Source organism: Solanum verrucosum, unplaced genomic scaffold, assembly GCF_900185275.1.
Source record: "Solanum verrucosum unplaced genomic scaffold, falcon-dt-bn FXZP01000102.1, whole genome shotgun sequence".
In the NCBI taxonomy this organism is placed as follows: domain Eukaryota; kingdom Viridiplantae; phylum Streptophyta; class Magnoliopsida; order Solanales; family Solanaceae; genus Solanum; species Solanum verrucosum.
The window spans coordinates 1,517,493-1,536,631 of record NW_026019930.1 but is presented as its reverse complement, the minus strand read 5'-3'; the positions used below and the strand labels follow the sequence as shown (position 1 = coordinate 1,536,631).

Below are 19,139 nucleotides of genomic sequence, written 5' to 3'. Positions count from 1 at the left end.
AATAAAATTACTCACTAAGATTTTAGAATGCTATTATTTCATGTACCTTATTATGTGTAATTTTTTAAAGATTTATGTGTAAATATTATTCATTAAAATAATGGAAGAATTTACGCAGCAAACTAATTTTTTTAAAACAATCAAACTTTCATATAAAATATTATTATTAATTAAGATTAAAACTCATCTTTGGATTTTAAAATAAAAAGTGTCAATTTAATTATCTCTTAAAAATATGGCTAGAAGATGTACAAATAATAATTTATTTTAAAAAAGATTGTTTATACTTAATACGAACTCAATTCAGAAATGTGAATATAATATTTTAATTTATAAATGACATAATAATAATGAAAAACTAATTAGAATATTACAAAAGAAAATAAAATACATGCAAAAGATGCCACAAATTTTATAACAAAATTTTATATATCATTAACAAGTTTTAGACAATCAAATAATTTTAAAATATTAATATTAAAGTATAAATATAATTTTATAGGAAGTAAAAATGTATGACGTAACTCAACATTAAAATTGTGTAGCAGATAAATTAAATTAGAAAATATATTTTTTTAAATAATATTTTATTAACATACTTTCCCCTCAAATTAATTTTCTAAATTACAATTAGAATTTGATAGTTTTAAAACTTCCCATTATAAACAAGCTCTAAAAACTTATTAACCAAAATGAATAAAATAATTTAAACTAGATTTCTTAAAAATCTATATATATTGAAATTTATTTGCAAACCAGAAATGTTTTTAAATCATTTTTAAAAAAGAATAAATTGAGAATATTATAAATCCATATTTTTAAAAATAGTGTCGCATGTCATCATCAAAAAAATTATCAAATTTTCAGTTTGGATATTTGTTTTAAAAAATTATCTCCAAAAAATATAATTTTAATTTGAAAAACAATTATATAAAAACTTTTTTTACATAAAAGTGCCAAAAACAAAAACGGATAGTTATATATTATTAATAATTTGCATATTTTCTTTAGAAAAGTAATATATTATTAATAATTTGGATATTTGTTTTAAAAAATTATCTCCAAAAAAATATAATTTTAATTTGAAAAACAATTATATAAAAACTTTTTTTACATAAAAGTGCCAAAAACAAAAACGGATAGTTATATATTATTAATTATTTGCAGATTTTCTTTTAAAAAATAAAATATTATTAATAATTTGCAGACTTTCTAAAAAAATTATTAATTGAAAAATACTAAGAAATTACAAATCAACTAAATGCACGTATTTAGTATTTTGTACATTTTTTTTATGAGATTGTATTAAGATTAAATGAAAATCGTCTTATTTTGCAAGATTAAATGAAAGAGGAGTGTATTAAAGAGGTTGCAACATGCTTTGTAAATTATATTTAGATTTTGGCCAAAAATAGAGACAAAATTTTTAATACTACATTTTAGATTGATCTATGAATTTATAAGTTAATTATTTAGCACAAATATCAATTGAGCACATGCTACATATGCTATTAGGCATTGTTATACTAGAAGAAGGAGAAGCTGTTAGAATAGCGTTTAGTGTCTTTGAAGAACATACACTCATTGCACATAAATTAGGGTAAACATTTGTTAGCATTAAATGTAATACAAAAAAATAAGATATTACATATGACTATACATGCACTTTGTTACTTAATAATAATTTATATTAGTTATTTTGAATTTAAAAATTATTATATTTTAAAATATCCGCGCAATGCACGGGTACGTATACTAATAATATATATGACAAGAGGGTATTTCACACTAAGTACAATTCTTTTTCAATTTTAAGATTGTAAGTTCGAATCATCAAAGAATTAAAAAGAGCGAAAGCTTTGGGAGCATTAGAAAAGAATCATAATAATAATACTAATAATAATAATAATAATAATAATAATTTATTATTATTATATATCTCCCTTTTATATTATATTTTTTAGCCTTCATGTCATGGTCATTTTGATTCTTTTTCCCTTTCTAAGGAAGAGTATGACGATTGCGTAAGATATTAAATTCTTTTTAAAAGATGCATACACTGTTTATTCCTTTCTTACTCTAATAAAAAAAACATGTAGAAGATTCTTATTAACATATATCTCCCTCTGCGTGTTATTTAATAGTAGAGAACTCTTATAAGTAATTTGTTTAGCACTGGAAGAAAAAAAAGATTTGATTGAGTCAAATTAATATAAAATAGTATTGAGATGTCATTGATTTGCATCAATCAAGATTTGGAAGTAATGGTGAAAATTGGAGTGAAAAATGAGTATTGCATGTGCTTGTTATATATCTAATCAAAACATGGGTTTTGGTGGAGTGGTAAGAGTGATCCACCCTTAATCATATATCTCGAATTTATATTTAAAAGCGTCATCATTATAGAATAGGTCTTGCAGTGTAAAATTAATTCAATCGAAACTTCAATATAGATATCGGACACCCAGCTAGAAAAAAGGAAAACCTTAGGAGGGGAAGAAAATTCAAAGGCAATCTTGAAAATTATGTGTACCACTGTTTGTGTCATTTTTATTGTGCAATTAGAGATGTCAATGAATGTGTTTAGTCATAAAAGATATGATGACTTGACCCCTCACTGCAAAAATATAATTTCAAGAAGAATTTGGCTCCATTAGAAATGAATTATTATTCTCTTCTCTATTACATTTAATCACTTTAGTCACAATCTATCACTTCACTCATAAAAGATTGTTATAAAATAATCACACTTCATAAATCAAGAAAGTTTTACTTATTCTTTCTTTTTAATTTCAAATTATACTTGTCATTTAATAAATGGTTCATTTTGATCGTCTAAAGCAAGTAATTTCACGCACTTGGTTTTATAAACACGGCCATGGTATTCAAAAGGTAACATCGATTAGGTATAGAGAGAAGCAAAACTAGTTGGGATTTCAATTTTATGAGTTATATATTTTAAAATGACGATTTTAAGTGATAATAAGTGAGTACTAAATGTAATATATGTACATATTTAATGAATTTATTAACACAAATACTGTATTTTAAAAAAATCTATTGGGTTCAACCAAATCCACACGTGGGCTACTAGCTCCGCCCCTAGTAATATAAGTAAATATTTGTGACCTTGGTCCAAGAATTGTTTGATACGTGGGATAATAATAATAATAATAATACCAAATAAAATTTGATTTTAACTGTATTTTATATTTGGTTTGAGGTATTACTTAATATCGACATTTATTGTATTTCATCATGTATACTAAAACGATTGGATTACATTCCATACAAAAGATGTGATAAAATAATATCATAGTTTATCTCATCCCGCATACCAACCGACACAAAGACTTTGGTCAAAGGAAGGTTGTTGATATGCGTTTTTCACATTTGAATGATCTAACAAGGGATGTCAAACGGTCAAATCCATGGGCGAGCAACACGCCTCAGTTAGAGTCTCCATTTGGACAATTTGCGCCATACTCATATTCCTGGCAATGACCACGGAAAACAAAATCAAACTCCTAATCCTGACTCCATTTTTGTAGTGGCAATGATAACGAAAAATAAAATAACACTTTCGTAATTATTTGTATATAGATTTGGAGAAAAACCGATAATTTTATAGATTTTTCTTAGATTACGTACGTAGTAAGAATTCATGCACATTAATTTATGACAATACGATTGACAGTGAAGTAGCGACATAATTGCTATGTAAGTATAATTTATGTCACTTGCTGTAAAGACATTCTAAAGATACGAAATTATCCTTCGCCAGCACAATGATCCATTTATTCACGACGAAACATGTTTGATCAGCTTTTTTCCCACTTTATGGTGATATTTAATTGCACGGTTTATTTTTTAAATAGGTCATTCTTATTTTTTTGTTTTTTAAATAAATTGATCTTTAATTTTCTCTCTTAGAAATCAAGCTTAAGTTCTTTAATGGTGCGAGATATAACCTGTGAGATATGTATATATTATGATGTAAAAATATAAGTTATGCCCTTAAAAATAATAATTTGTGAGGATAAAATTTAAAAAGCAACATGACATAGAGGGGTGGGGGATTGGTTGGTTATTTTTGTATATTCAAGTATTAATGGAATTACTAGGAGAAGACAATTTGATGAATTTGTAATCATAAATAATTTTTACATTTCTAAAGGAAAATAAAAAATCTTCCATACTGGGCTAACCTCTTTCATGGAGCAAAAAAGTTTTGAACTTTTATAAATTAAAGGTGTTTCATTTTTATAAAACAGAATATCATTCACAATGTTGTCTTTTAGAATTTGGAACGTCTTTGATTATTCTTTTGTGTACTACAGATTCTAGGTATAAATTAATTTGAAACTTACGAAATTTTGTACATAGATGATGTTATCACGTTAAAAAAAATCATTAAGCAAGCAGGGAGATACCACCAGTGATAATATTGCTCAATATAGTAGTCATGACTAAAGCTTTTTGAGATTTTCTATATGCTATGAAAATAAGTAAGAAACATAAACGTTTTTTAAGGTGTGTGATTAGTACCTTATTAGCAGTAAATAATATAATTAGAAAAAGAATGTATCATGTGAGTAGTGTTTGTATATAGGTGATGTGACTTTAAAAATAAAACTGTGAAACAAACGTTTTTTTAAGTGTCATGATTCTCAAAAAAATTGAATAATAAGCCGTATTAATTGAAGTAATCTTTACAATAATACTGACTTCTTGAAAGTAATTATTTAACATTGAAAGAAAACAGATTTGAATGAGTCAAATAAATATATAGTAATACTTAATAAAATAACATCAGCTAATTTAAAATTGAGATGTCCATTAATTGGCATCAATCAAGATTTGGAGTTAAATGGTGAAAATAGGGGTGAAAAATGAGCACTCCATGTGCTTGATATCCAATGCATAATCCTTTTAGGAAGGGAGAGAAAATTCAAAGGGCATATTGGGAAAAAAATGTGCTGTGGTTTGTGTCATTTTTGTCATGTAACAGATGCCAAAGATAGTGTTTAGTCATAAAAGATATGATGACCTAACCCCCCTCACTTGATAGAATAATTTCAAGAAAACAAAAAGGATCGGTATTTACAACTTTTAGTCATAAAAACTTAATCCAAAATAATCACTATATAATTGGCCAGTTCATTGAAACAGGTCAGAAGCCAAACTAATGTTTAGAGTAGATTTTAAATATTTATTTAGCCATAATATTTGATTTGATCAGATCTTCAAATATTTTCAAGGGAGAGATTTAAATTCCACTGGAAAAACTTTAAATCTATTCAAATAAATTTTTCAAGTTTCAACTTGAAAATCAATGACCGAACCAGAGCCAAGTATTTTTACACACTTGGTCTTACTATGACTCCTATGGACACAACCCTAGGTCTCCAGATGATACATCTATATCAACACAAGTAGAGGCGTCTATCCACTGATCACTAAATGGCTAACTGACTATTTATATTAAGGTAGAGGGACTATCTAATAATTTAGACTTTATATAACTGAGTTAACTAAACTTCCAAGTGTAAGATAAACTCCACATCTCATTTCTATATACACTAAAACGGATTTCAGAAGTGCTCAGTTTCAAGCCTAATTTGTTGAAAAATTTAGGATGCAAAGCACTGAGGAATGCAAGTAAATAAATACCAGCGCCCTTGAACTTTTACAAGAGAAGAAAACAAAGCTACTTTAGTTCGACAATCTATAGCAAAAAAAAACCATCAAATTATCCTACAAAATATACTTCTACCCAATAAAGTTAAGCCAGCAGGTCTTTTCCAGCAGGATTTAAAGTAAAACTGCATTTACCTTACATCTATTGATAATTTCTGCATATCTAACAGTTTTGCTTGAGGGGAGAACTATAAAGACATCGGAGATCTTGAGAAGGGTGAAGGAGGATAAGGTAGGAAGAAAACAAGAACGTTGGGTTGTTGACAAGTAAGTTGCTAAATTGACCAGCCATTTCTGGACCTTGACATTAAGAACATGTAATATACGTCGGCATGGATTCTGCACGTGAGAAATGGTAGAACCTCGAGTTGGTTTGAAAAGAAGCCTTCCGGAAAAGCACTCCAAGAAACGCAACCCAAGAGAACCCGATTCCTCCTGTCATGACTTATGCATAATACATGTACAAGCTGTTTGCAGCAGCACATGCAATTGAATTTTCAGTTGGATGCCATGTAAGGTGGAGCAGTTTGGTTGTGAAATCAAATGAGTTTCCATTGGCATCACCCCCAGGACTTTCTGATCCTGGAATGCATCATAAAGATTCAGCTATATTTTATAGCGGTGGGAAAATTTGCAAATATAGATAACGAGCATACTCAGATATAGGAGCAAACTATATATTTGTATCTAGAAAAGCATACCTCTCCTGACAACACGTGTTATACTGCTGCTCAAGGACCTGGAAGGCCTCGAAGGGGTCTGAACTTGTCTCCTAAGAGAGAATAATCAAAGGCATCAAAAGTCATGACATTACTACATGTCCATATAAATTTACATGCTGAAAACTTTTAATACATGTACCTGGGGTTTTTGCTCGCTTCTAATGTAGTTGCTTCCGTGCTTCCCGGAGCACAACCAAACACACGAAAAAGATTGCTGAAATAGTAGAAATTATTAGCTGAAAAATAAATCACATTGGTGGAGAAACAAAAGGAAAGGAAGAAAAAAGAAAAAGTCTACACACCTATAAGATCCAGTTGCTACTCGTGAACCGTCACCACTAAGGCAACACTCAAATTTATCAAAGATGGAATCATTCTCATATAAATCACATAGCTGCATAGCGATACAATAAAATTATTAATCAGTTGACACAAATGAGAAACTAACCAAGCACAAACACACAACTTTGGGAGAAAGTAATTCACCTTTGGTCTTAAATGTTCATGAACCTGAAAAGTTGAAACTGGACCAGAATCCATGTTTATATCCCATAGCTGCAGGTAAGGTGAGTTTCAGTAATAAAGGAACAATCTTTCTTACATATAATTAGGTTAGAATCACCTAGTCAGGAAAAAGAATCACTGATAAAGAGACCAGTAAATTCAAACTGAGACCAGCTCCTATACCCCTCACTTCTTCTCATTCTTTCTTTCCTTAAAATGAAAAAATTGACGAGTAGGTCCATGTAACCTAAAGCTGAGAGAAAGTAGAGATCTAGAAGGAACTTGAATATAATAGTTACCCTTATGGTGTAACATATGCATATTCTTGCCAGCAACTACAAAAGCATTGAAAAAACATGAAGAAACTGCCCTTTTAAGTTCAAAAAAGCTTTTCCAGACTTGCAAACATAAGATGCAAATGAAGCCTAAAACCTAATGAAACTTAAGAGATTCTGCATGTAATTAAGCTTTTTTGAAAGATGAGACTTAGCAGAAAAAAAAACTCAATTGCAAAGTTTTCCACAGGGAAACACAAGGATTAAAGAAGCATGCCAATCAATTACAGATAACAATGATAATAGAATGGTCAAAATGTATTGTAATAAGTGATTCATGCGTTGAATGATTGAAGAATCTGTCAATTATTTGTTTTTAAATCTGACGTGACTAATGAATTGATGAACACAACCTTTCCATTAGGCAATGGAAAGAACTGTGAGTACCTATGTTGCAATTGGAGAGGCTCTCTAATTCATAGTGAAGAATGTCAAGGCATTTTCCTAGACAGCTCATCTATGCATTATGTGGTCGCTATGAAAAGAAAAGAACAGAAAATGCTTAAGGGGTCTCAGAGGCACTATGGGCTTTACAACTTTAAGATGGATGTCTTGGTGTTTTATTTAGTCATGTAACCAAAGTTGTGAATATGGTATAGAGTATCTTTTTTGAATTCTTTAGAGATGTAAAATCTTGAAAGTTTTGTAGTAGCTGTTTGGTTCCATTTTGTGAAAACAACACTTTTACTTGCAAAAATTGAACAGAGAAGATAAGAGAAGCACCACAAACGTTGGTATACTAGCAAAATAGATCACACTCCGGCAGTGAAGAATTTGCCGGAGCTCATTCGTTAAACATGTTCCTAAACCAATTACCAGGAATACGACCTAGAGATGCAATGGACTTTGCCCATGGACTACAGTCATGTTACCTTCTGAGAAGTCTGTTTTCCTTACTTTTACATATCAGACAGTACTTAGAGAGTCAAGAATATGATACACAACATTGCACATATCAGTCAACTGAAAAGGTTTAGACCTACAGAAAAGAGTGGAAGACCAACCTTCAGGGTCATATAGTCACGACTGAGTATGTATCTTCCAGCCTTTGCAAATTTTATATCTGAAATTGAAGCAATTATCTCGGTAAAAAAGGATCTTGAGCCAGGAGTTTCCTGCTCCTCAAACCTGCGTATAGGAGAAAACCAAAATTTCAACTTATAAAAGCTATGAGAAAGTAATTAGAAAATGAGTATCTCTCAACTTGAAGAATATCATTTTCCAGGTCCCCTTATACTGGTAAGAAACTAGCTCACTTCCAGAATATTTCTTTGCAGGTGATATCTTGTTTTGTTTTGCAGGATAAAAAAGAAAAACACCCATCAGCAAAAAACTACAAGTTAAGTAAATGTGATACTTACAACTTAGAGTGCGAGTCGCACAAGGCTGACTGCCGCATATCTACCAAACGTATTGATCCTCTTGAACTACTATAAGCCAATATGTTACAGTGAGTAGGGTGAAATTCAGCTGAAGTTATCACCTCTGCAATAACAAACATCTAAGCACATTTGAGCATTCATTGAAACAAGTGTTTCAATAAATAAATAAGCTAATAAAACTATCACGCAAGGTGACCATAACAAAATGGAAGTTGAGATCGACATATCAAAAACTCACCAGTTAGATCTTCCATATTTGTTGGCTTGACATCAACAATATTGAAACTTTGATTGCTTATTTGCAAGTTCCAAAGGTTTATACGGAGATCATCAGCTGATATAAATGTTTCCCCATCACTAGGTGGAAGAAGGAAATGAACATTACTATTAAGTTCTCACAAATAGAAGAGACATGGTAAATCAGATTTCAATGTAGCATGGATCTTCACCAGTTAGTTGAAATAGAATTGATATGATAGTCATGTGCATGGGCATACACTCTTCTACATCTAGCAGCAAGGCTGGTCTCACCACTAGTAACCTGCAATCAGATTCCAAAGCTCTAAGATGCAGATGAAAGAATAATAACGAGAGGAAAAAAAAAAATCAACAAACAGCATTTGTCAGAGGGAACATGAGCTAAAGCCCCCTAATTCAATAGAGAAAGTCAAATGGAACTGCTTGACTACTTTTTATTTTTGGTGTAAAGAGGAAGGGATAGAAGAAACTGCACAAATTTTGGATTTTATAGGCACTTTGTAATCTATTAGCCTGTTTTGTTTTTTCTCTTGTTGGAAACCAATTTTTGGAGGTCTCCAGCATATCCTTAATGCTGATGAATACAACATTACCTTTATCAAAAAAAAAAACATGAGCTAAAGCCCCATGAAAATCCCTACAGCAATGCGGAAAATGTTCAAGGGAGAAGAAAGTCATAATGGGTTTTCAGTTACCCAGCCAGAGAAGTAGAGGATACGCACACACCTATGTGCTGACCCATATCCATGCAAGCACTTATACACATGTACATATGTATGCTAGCTTGTATGCATAATTAATAAATATTAAAAGGAGCAATTTGTAATATACTAAAATGTGAACAACAAAACATGGATGAACAAATTAACCAAAATGATACACCTTAACAGATGTTATGGAATAGTGTGCAGTCATCAAAACAGATTCTCAAAATAAACCAAAGTAAGGAGTATCACATACGGGTTGAGCTCAAATAATAATTCGTGAAATATTCTCCTCTCTAAAGTATTTTCTTTCGGACAATTATATACAACTTTATACCAATGGAAGTTGATGTTTTTATAGGTAATGCTGGACATACTTAAGAGAACCAATGTACATGGAGAGGTAACAAAAATCAATGCACATAGAAAAACTTGACGCCACAAGATAGGCAGTACATATATAGCTCGAGTCCAATTACCACAGGTAAGCGTAATGCAGGAAGACCACCAGGTGGAAACGACAAATCATTGCTTAAACATTCAGAAGATCCATCTGTGTAGCACCCATTTACCAGATACTGTTTTTGACTGGAAGAAACGCTTGAACTGGGCATGCTGCCATTTGCAACACCTCTGGAAGGGTCGATATTCAGATCAGATATTTTCTTAACTTTCTTCTCTTGGACCTGAAAAATTCAGGAAGCAAATCAGCATGTTGATAGGCAGCCTCAAATATAGATAGTCACACATCTCAACTAATATGCAGTCCACAGGAATGGAAGGCAGGTTTTGTCCATAGCTGATGTACAACTATGAAGAAACAAAACACCCTACAAAAGACAATTTCTCCAAAGCATTAAACCAAATATTATTTGACCCAGGCATCCCACCACACTACTTTCTCTGCCTCTTCCTAAAACAACAAATTTCTAAAAATATCATGAATTTGAAGATGAAGACATGTCAGACTACACACTTGAAATTGCTACTAGTTTCACTCTCCCATGCAACAAGTACTGTGGGAGAGGTAAATAAGGAACACGATACATTTTCATTTTACTTGATAGGGGTATCAAACACCTATGTTACATTTACTACCACTGAGGATTGTGGAGTAGTAAATCGAATGAGATACCTTACCTTCCAGAACTTAATAGTTTTGTCATTAGTAGACAAAAGGAAGAGGGCACCATTAGCCATTTGGCACCACCGGATCTTATTGATCTTCTCCTCAATCTCCAAACTCTTCAAATAATCAAACTGAATGATGCAGAAGAGGAAATTAGAGTTCTACTTGAATAGGCAAAACGAGGAAATAAGAGCAGATAAGGAGTGAAAACTAGCAGTTAAAAAGTGGTAATCTACTTTCACCCAAGGGTGTTTGATAGTGATCAATGAAGAGGGTTAAGAACCATGAGGTCTAAGGTTCATATTTCAGCATTCGCAAAAATACTAGGTGATTTCTTCACATTTCTCTAAGCCTTGACAGAGTTACTCGGTTGCATGTGCCGGTGAGATGCAGAAAGTATACCGTGGTATTAGTCAAGATGCGTGCAAGCTGGTCTGGACACCACAATTATTAAAAAGGAGGACAGTAATCCACCATTGATACAGGGAATTGGTGGCTGAAAATATCAATCTTTTTCTAGGACACAGGAACAGTAAGGTAAAATTTTCCTAAAGCTCTTTTAAATTTTGTTTGTCAGACAAGTACACAATGCAAGAGTTCCTAAGAGAAAAATCCAGCAGGAAAGAAGGTTAGGAACAAAGATGAGTCACCTACCTCAGGCTCATGGCTTTGAAACTCTGTCTTGTAACGGAATTCGGGATGCCGAGTGACTGGATAATCCATTCTCTCTAATTCTCTTCGGCTTCCAGCATGCTAAACAAAAAATAAGTGCAAGGAAAAGACCTGGTCAATAAAAAGAACCTCCAAATCTGAATAACTACAAGGTTGAAGAAACAACCTCCTTCGCATCGGTCCTTTCAAATAATACCACCCTACCCCCTCGATCCCCAGTGGCAAGATGGTCGCCAGTTCTATCAAACTCAATAGCTGAGATGACATCAACTGCAATAACAGAGACAGAAAACAAATCATGAGACTCAAAAGGAGTGTCAAAATTCTCTGAACACCGTTTGCATAAGTAAATATTTTCCCACTATTTGAGAAAGTTATGCAATGCAGAAAGAATCAGCAGCATTATTACATGTCATCAAATCCATTATGTATTAATTGATCTGACAGTTTTGTTGTTTTCAAGGAAAGGTTCATCTACACGTAAAAATCTGACAGTAAACTATCAGCCATCTGCAGGTAACACGAACTGCCTAAAACTACTAGTCAAACTATGATATACTCCAAAGAACAAGCTAGTATTATTAAGAGGAATCCATGCACAATATTGAGAGACATCTCTCTCTCTCCTCTTTCTATTCACCTGAAAATTGCCATATAGTATAAATGTTGTATTATCCTAAATTGTAAAATCCTATATTAAATGAACTCAGATGAAAGAAAAAAAGTCCCGCAACACAGTGTTATTGGCAGCAGATTCACTAAATGAACTCACTCAAATACCATGCAAAGAAAGCTCTGGAATGATGAGCTTATCCTTATAAAGAAATGACGAACATTTGCATGAATCTATCAACACAACTATTGAAGTAGGAAGTGTTATTAAATGACATCACTTTGCCGCTTACAACGATGAAACTAAGCAAAGGTAGGGGGTTATCGTTTCATGAGTTAAGCCACACACTTTAGAGAAATGAGCACTTCAAACAACATGAACAAAGTGACTTAATAAGAATCAGTTGATTATTCTATCTCAATTTTGAGGATTTAGATTAATATACTTGAATTCTCGATATAGATGTTACATAGTTGGTTCTCATCCTTCAGAGACTATGAGAGTAACAAGAGCATTCATCGACATAATGATCACCCTAAGATGATCATCTCGTGGCTATTGGAGAGTGAATTAAATCATATGGTTATATTTCTCAATCTTTCTGACTTGCTCCTACGAAACCAAAGTCGGATAGACGGAAAAAATTGTGAAGGACTTGATGAAGGATTCCTTAAAAGTCAAGGATTAGTAATTCTTTTTAGAAATCCAACGGATTTGGTCTTATACATATGCTAGGAAGGTAATCAAACAAGAAAGAGAATGAATTCTTTATGTTATCACTTAGGAATAGTGTGAGATGAAAGTCTCAGGCACGGTTTTGAACGGAAGGAGGAGGCTTAGTTAGCCGAAAGATGGTTATCGGTTCAAGAACGTAAGGTGTCTCCCATACAATGCATTTCAAACGTATCATCATTACGCTTCAACATTAAGATAAGTGCAACATTGTTGAGAATTGTCCAAAGCCTACAATTTCTTTTATAGGTCACTATACAAGCCACGTTAAATGAACTCACTCAAATTCCATGCAAAGAAAGCTCTGGAATGACGAGTTTATCCTTGTTTAGAAATGATGAGCATTTGCATGAACTTATTAACCCAACTATAAGAAGGAAGTGTTATTAAATGCCATCACTTTGTTGCTTGAACCGATGAAACAACGCAAAGCGAGTGGGTTATCGCTTCATTAGTGAAGCCACGCGCTTTAGAGAAGTGTGTGCTTCAAATAACGCCACAAAGTGATTTAATGAGAATCAGTTCATTATTCGAATCTCAAATTTGAGGAGTTAGATTAATATACTTGAATTCTCGATGTAGATGCGATATAATTGGTTTGCATCCTTTGGAAACTACGAGTGTAACAAGAGCATTCGCCGACATAATGATCACCCTAAGATGATCACCTCGAGGATATTGAGAGCAAATTAAATCATATGGTTATATTTCTCAATTTTTCTAACTTGCTCCTGTGAAACCAAGGTCGAAAAGAGTGAAAACATGTGAATGACGGATAAAGGATTCCTCAAAAAGATAAGGATTAGTAATCCTTTTTAGAAATAAAATGGATTCGATCTTATACATATGCTAGGAAGGTAATCAAAAAGGAAAGAAAATGGATTTTTCTTTCTTTTATCACTAAGGAGTCGTGTGAGATGAAAGTCTCATTCACAGCTTCGAAATGAAGGAAGAGGCTAGATTAGCCAAAAGATGGTCATCGGTTCAAGAACGTAAGATGTCCCGTCATACAATGCATTTCAAATGTATGATCATTACGCTTCAACATCAAGATAAGCGCATCTTTGTTAGTTACCTATATTTATTATAGGTAAGTAACAAGACCTACACTAAATGAACTCACTCAAATACCATGCAAAGAAAGCTCCGAAATAACAAGCTTATCCTTATAAAGAAATGATGAACATTTGCATGAATTTATTTACACAACTATTGAAGAAGGAAGTGTTATTAAATGTCATCACTTTGCAACTTAAAGCGACGAAACAATGCGAAGCGAGGGGGTCATCACTTCATGAGTGAAGCCACACGCTTTATTGAGGATCAGTTGATTATTCAAATCTCAACTTTGAGAAGTTAGATTAATATCAAAATATAGAATGCTAAAATAAGAATTTGTTAATGCTTCAAGCTCAACGTAACTTGTTGCTTCTTTGCACTTTCACTTTTAGTAACACTGGAAGAGGGGTAAAATCAAAATCTCAATATTACTCGAGCCAGACAAAAATTACAAAAGTAAGAGATCGGTTACTTTAATCATGTAATAAAATCTCAGAGTGCTTTCTTTAAAGAGGATTACTGTTGATGGAATGCAACTCTTCTATTTAAACAAGGCATAACTGCCAAGAAACATCATGAATATGTTACCGCCATGGATTTCCACGGAGCCTTGGAACATAAAAGAAGTCTTCTAGCATCCAATATTATAGAGAAGACCGACATGATCAAGCAAACTAGATCCATGAACAAGGAGTTCTGCAACTAAAAGTGTTGTTTTTAGGCATTCTTCGGCAATCTTCAATGATCAACAGTATATCAGTCCATGCGCCTTCTCTTCCACTGTGCACATTCAGCATGCTTGACCTATAAACCATGAGGAATGAAGGAAAAGGATCCAAGCCCAAAAGGCATGATGATAAAGGAACTTGAGTGTGGTTTATATTGAGGGAAAACGACTTCAACGACAATCCATGTTCTACCAAAAAGGAACCCTAATGGCTGAATAAAGTCAGAAAGAAAAATCTAATCTGGATTTAACTTCGGTAGGAGTCGCATTTAGGCCTAAATTGTGAAGATTATGAAAAAGCTACCAGTCAATCAACTTCTCAATACTTCCACCTTTTAAGTTTTTACGTGGTTTGGGTACTTCAGTAATTATTTAACTGGCACAATGAACTAAGCTATACCAAAGGTCATAAAATATACTTCTCCAACATAAATAAACTTTTCAACAATAACTGAACAAACTAATGGGGCATACGGTGTATCTCATGTAAAAGCATCAATGATTTATTGTTATAGAAGATAACTTAAAACCCAGAATCTAGCTGGATCCTTGCTTGGACTTAACTTCCCCTAAAATTTTGGTATGACGTTGAAGCAAGATGCAACAATTACTGAATGCTGGAGTAACAAAGGTTGGAATTTTGGCTTGAGGAGGAAGTTCTCCGATTGGGAAGAAGAGAACTTCGTGCAACTGTAATCCAGACTAGAAGGGGTCCGAATACGGCCAGTTTCCTGATTCTCTAGCATAGACAGTGGACAGAAAAGAAAGTTCATAAAATCTTGCTATAACCAGCTAAATTCTCCAGTGGGCAGAAGATATGGAGATGGAAAGCAATGAGGAAGACAAAAGAATTACCAAGAAACTTGCCTTGGCTGGCTGGCCGTACAGGAAGCATTCCTAACCTAGGACAATTTACAAAAAAAGAGGTTTTCAGCTATGCAGGAGGTGTTTTCTACATGAAGCCAACAGTGTCTCCCGCTCATCTTTTTATTTTTGTATAGTCAATACACATGGAAGGCATGGACCTTGTTCCTTAATGTGTTATTGATGCAATGGGTGCATCCAGAAATACTGAAAGAAGCTGTATATACTATATAGCTGGAACAGGCAGAGAATGAAGAAGCATCTCAAAGACTTTCGGAACACTATCCCTCTTTGCATTTTTTGGTCATTACAGAAAGAAAGAAACAATAGGTGTTTTATAACAAATATTCACCAATACCCTCGATCATATTTGGAGCATTACATATAATTCTTAGTGTAACCTCAAGATTGAGTGCGATGTAAATACTTCTGACGACTTTATGGAATCCCTTCTTAATTAAGGGGATCAGAAGTAGTTGATGTACCTACTAGCACTTTCTTGGTGCAATCAATAAAATCCCACTACTTAACCCATAAAAATAAAAAGGTTTTGGGAAAGTGAATCAGGATAGTTCTAAAAGAGGAAGATAAAGCATAAGGGTAGGAGCTGCAGAGGGTAGAACACTCAGCAGATGCATATGAACTTTTGACCGTAAGCTTTCAATCAATTTCACAATGAACAACCTTATCATCTATCAAGAGTCCAATGACATAGCATCTCGAAAAGAAAAGAAAAAAGGGGCAGCCCAGTGGACAAAGCACCCGTGTTCACGCAGTGTCTGGAGAAGGGTTGCACCCACGGGGTGTGATGTAGACAGTTGCTTCCACGGCTCGAACCCGTGACCTATAGGTCACACGGAGATAACTTTACTGTTGCTCCAAGGTTCCCCTTCATGTAGAATCTCGAAACCACAAAAAAGACTGAGCAGATACAAAATATTATCAGGAAGCCTAACAACGGTGAATAAATTTTCATCGAACAACTTTGGAACTATGTGAAATGGACAACTTCTAATAGCAGAACAATCTTGAACCGAAGTCTTCTCACTGGGATAGTCTCCATTTTTCATGTGCAGTTAAACACTTGGCTGGACTCAAGCCAACACCCCCATGGGCAATCTCCAATCTTTACAAAACTCAAGAAAGGTTTTTTGTCTAGCTTGATCATTTAGGCATCTCAGCCAGTATAAATTTCTCTGCAAGCAGCCCACGGTATTGAAACATGCCCGTCAATCTCAAGAACTTACTATAGGAGCTAAAAATATGTCCAGTGACTGCATCATAAAAGCTTGAACAACCTTAAGCTAGAGGGTACATGTACCCAAAACTGATACAGGTGGGTGGGTAGAGTAAACCTAGAGGCAAAACTTGGAACCACCTTGTCATACAAATGCATGAGTGGCAAATTCAGATTTGTAAAAAGCAATTTATGCTCTTATGACTTGAATTGAAGTATCAGAGCTCTACACGCTTAAACAGTAGGGTAATACATCACCAGCACCATCAATTGACCACCTTTGCAATTAAAAAAAAGTTTCATTAAATCAATAACAAGTACTGATTCACCAACCAAACATGACAGACATCAAGACACAAGTTCAAGGATCTCTAAAATTAGAAAGAAAACAAATAGAACTTGAGCTAAAAAAGTGAACTTGGTGAGTTCATTAACGTCACTGTTCATATCCAGTTCACTGGCTAAACTCCGCATGCAAATCACTCCATCAAATCCGTGATCGAAATCTAACAAATTTTCTCAGCTGTGAACAATGAACTAATCATTTGTGCAATTAACCATCAAAATAGCAGATATAAAACTGTTAGCAAAACCTAAACATCAACAATGACACAAAAAATAAGTACGGATCCAAAGTAAGCAAAGCAGTGTTTATTACCTTCCTGAACTTCTTCGCCGGCCGTCCGTTCACCAAATACCTGAGAGAATTTCCACTCCAATGGAGCTGGTGTTCCCGCCGGAGCTCCAGCATCACCAGCGTTCATCTTTCCTCAACCGATTAAAAAAATCAACAGCCCTCAGGGAGAAGGAAGCAGAAAAAGCGAGGATCCAAAAATTGGTAAATCTAGAATCAAGTGAGGCACAACAATGATAAATAAGATATGAATCACTTCATCGACTACTCCGTCATCCGTTGAGATCGCTTTAACTTCATAGAAAAATGCTGGATTCAAAAATCAACTAAATTACAAGTATGAATAACGACATATTGCCTGGAACACGAGATTCTCACAGCGGTATCCCTTGTTTCTCTCTAATGGTGATGATGAGGATTCGAGAAAGAGAACAAAGGGAAATTTGGAGGTAGCAAAACCGTTTTCGGCCTTCGGTGAACACTCTTCTCTCTCTCTCTACACAAAGCTTTCTCTCTCTACTTTCTATTTTTTGCATAAGCCCTGCTTTAACCTTACATCGTCGAGTCAAAAGAGAAAAAAAAAAAAAAAAAAACATCAGTGGAGAATCAATTCTGGAAAATAAATAAATTAAGTTCAACAGGATATAGGTATCAAACTTGTCATAATTAAGTGATAAATTTAAGTAATATATTTAATTAATTATTATTATTATATAGGGTAAACCTTAAAAGATACATAATTAAGTAGTAAATTTAAGTAATATTAAATATTTAATTACTTATAATTATATAGTGTAAACCCTTATGAAAAGATACCTAGTTAAGTGGTAAATTTAAGTAATATATTTAATAAATCGTAACTATACAGTGTAAACCTTTATTAAAAGATACATAATTAAGTGATAAATTTAAGTAATATATTTAATAAATCATAATTATATAGTCTAAACCTTATTAAAAGATACATAATTAAGTGATAAATTTAAGTAATATATTTAATAAATCATAACTATATAGTGTAAACCTTATTAAAAGATACACAATTAAGTGATAAATTTAAGTAATATATTTAATAAATAATAATTATATAGTGTAAACCTTTATTAAAAGATACATAATTAAGTGGTAAATTTAAGTAATATATTTAATGAATCATAATTATATAGTGTAAACTTTTATGAAAAGATAGATGTTATGCATATATTGATTAAGTGATATATTTAATTGATCACAATTATATATGTAAACCTTGTTAAAAGTTTTTTTTGCATTTATTGATTTGGGCATATATATATTCTAAAAAAATATTGTTTGTACATAATTAAGAAGTTGTAAAAATTATGGTATGCTTATTTACATTAAAGTTCAAAAACAATATCATTATAATAAGACAATATTGTAATAATACTTTGTACTAAGCTTTAAAAATTATTTATTGACACCTCTCATTGATTAAAGTTTTTAGGAAAGTAATGCTTATTCTCATTGATGGATGTGTTTATATCTATAATAATTAATAGTTGATCGAATATAATGTGGAGCGAAAAAAATTAAAATGAAGATAAAATGGTATAATCTTTTTATTTTACAATATAATAGTAAATCATAAAAAAGGTTAAATAATTTTTAGCTTAAATGTTTTAATCTTGATTCATAAACATAAAAACCTTTATATAGCAAAAGAAACATGAAAATAGAAATGTTATTAATAAAATTCTTTTTTCTTGAAATAGTGATGCAATCTAGAGAATTTGATAGCTCAAACTCATAACGTATATGGACTTTGAAGATTCTTTTTCTTCAAAAAGTGATTTACAAAATGGAGCATAATGTGATTTCACAAAAATCCAAACAAATAAAGAATGCA

At 32.6% G+C, this 19,139-nt stretch overlaps 1 protein-coding gene across 1 annotated transcript; it reads right to left on the bottom strand.

The window, feature by feature from the left end:
• Positions 1 to 5,737: 5,737 nt before the first annotated feature.
• On the bottom strand, positions 5,738 to 17,884 carry LOC125829883 (serine/threonine protein phosphatase 2A 55 kDa regulatory subunit B beta isoform-like). The gene is made up of 14 exons (XM_049509106.1): positions 17,297 to 17,884; positions 11,573 to 11,676; positions 11,389 to 11,487; positions 10,746 to 10,865; positions 10,085 to 10,291; positions 9,093 to 9,184; positions 8,882 to 9,000; positions 8,623 to 8,746; positions 8,266 to 8,389; positions 6,909 to 6,977; positions 6,725 to 6,816; positions 6,562 to 6,636; positions 6,402 to 6,472; positions 5,738 to 6,282 (listed from the first exon to the last, which is right to left on the bottom strand). Exons 1-14 carry the CDS (start codon positions 17,400 to 17,402, stop codon positions 6,146 to 6,148), a joined length of 1,539 nt encoding a protein of 512 aa, XP_049365063.1. The 5' UTR covers positions 17,403 to 17,884; the 3' UTR covers positions 5,738 to 6,145.
• Between the last annotated feature and the right edge of the window lie 1,255 nt (positions 17,885 to 19,139).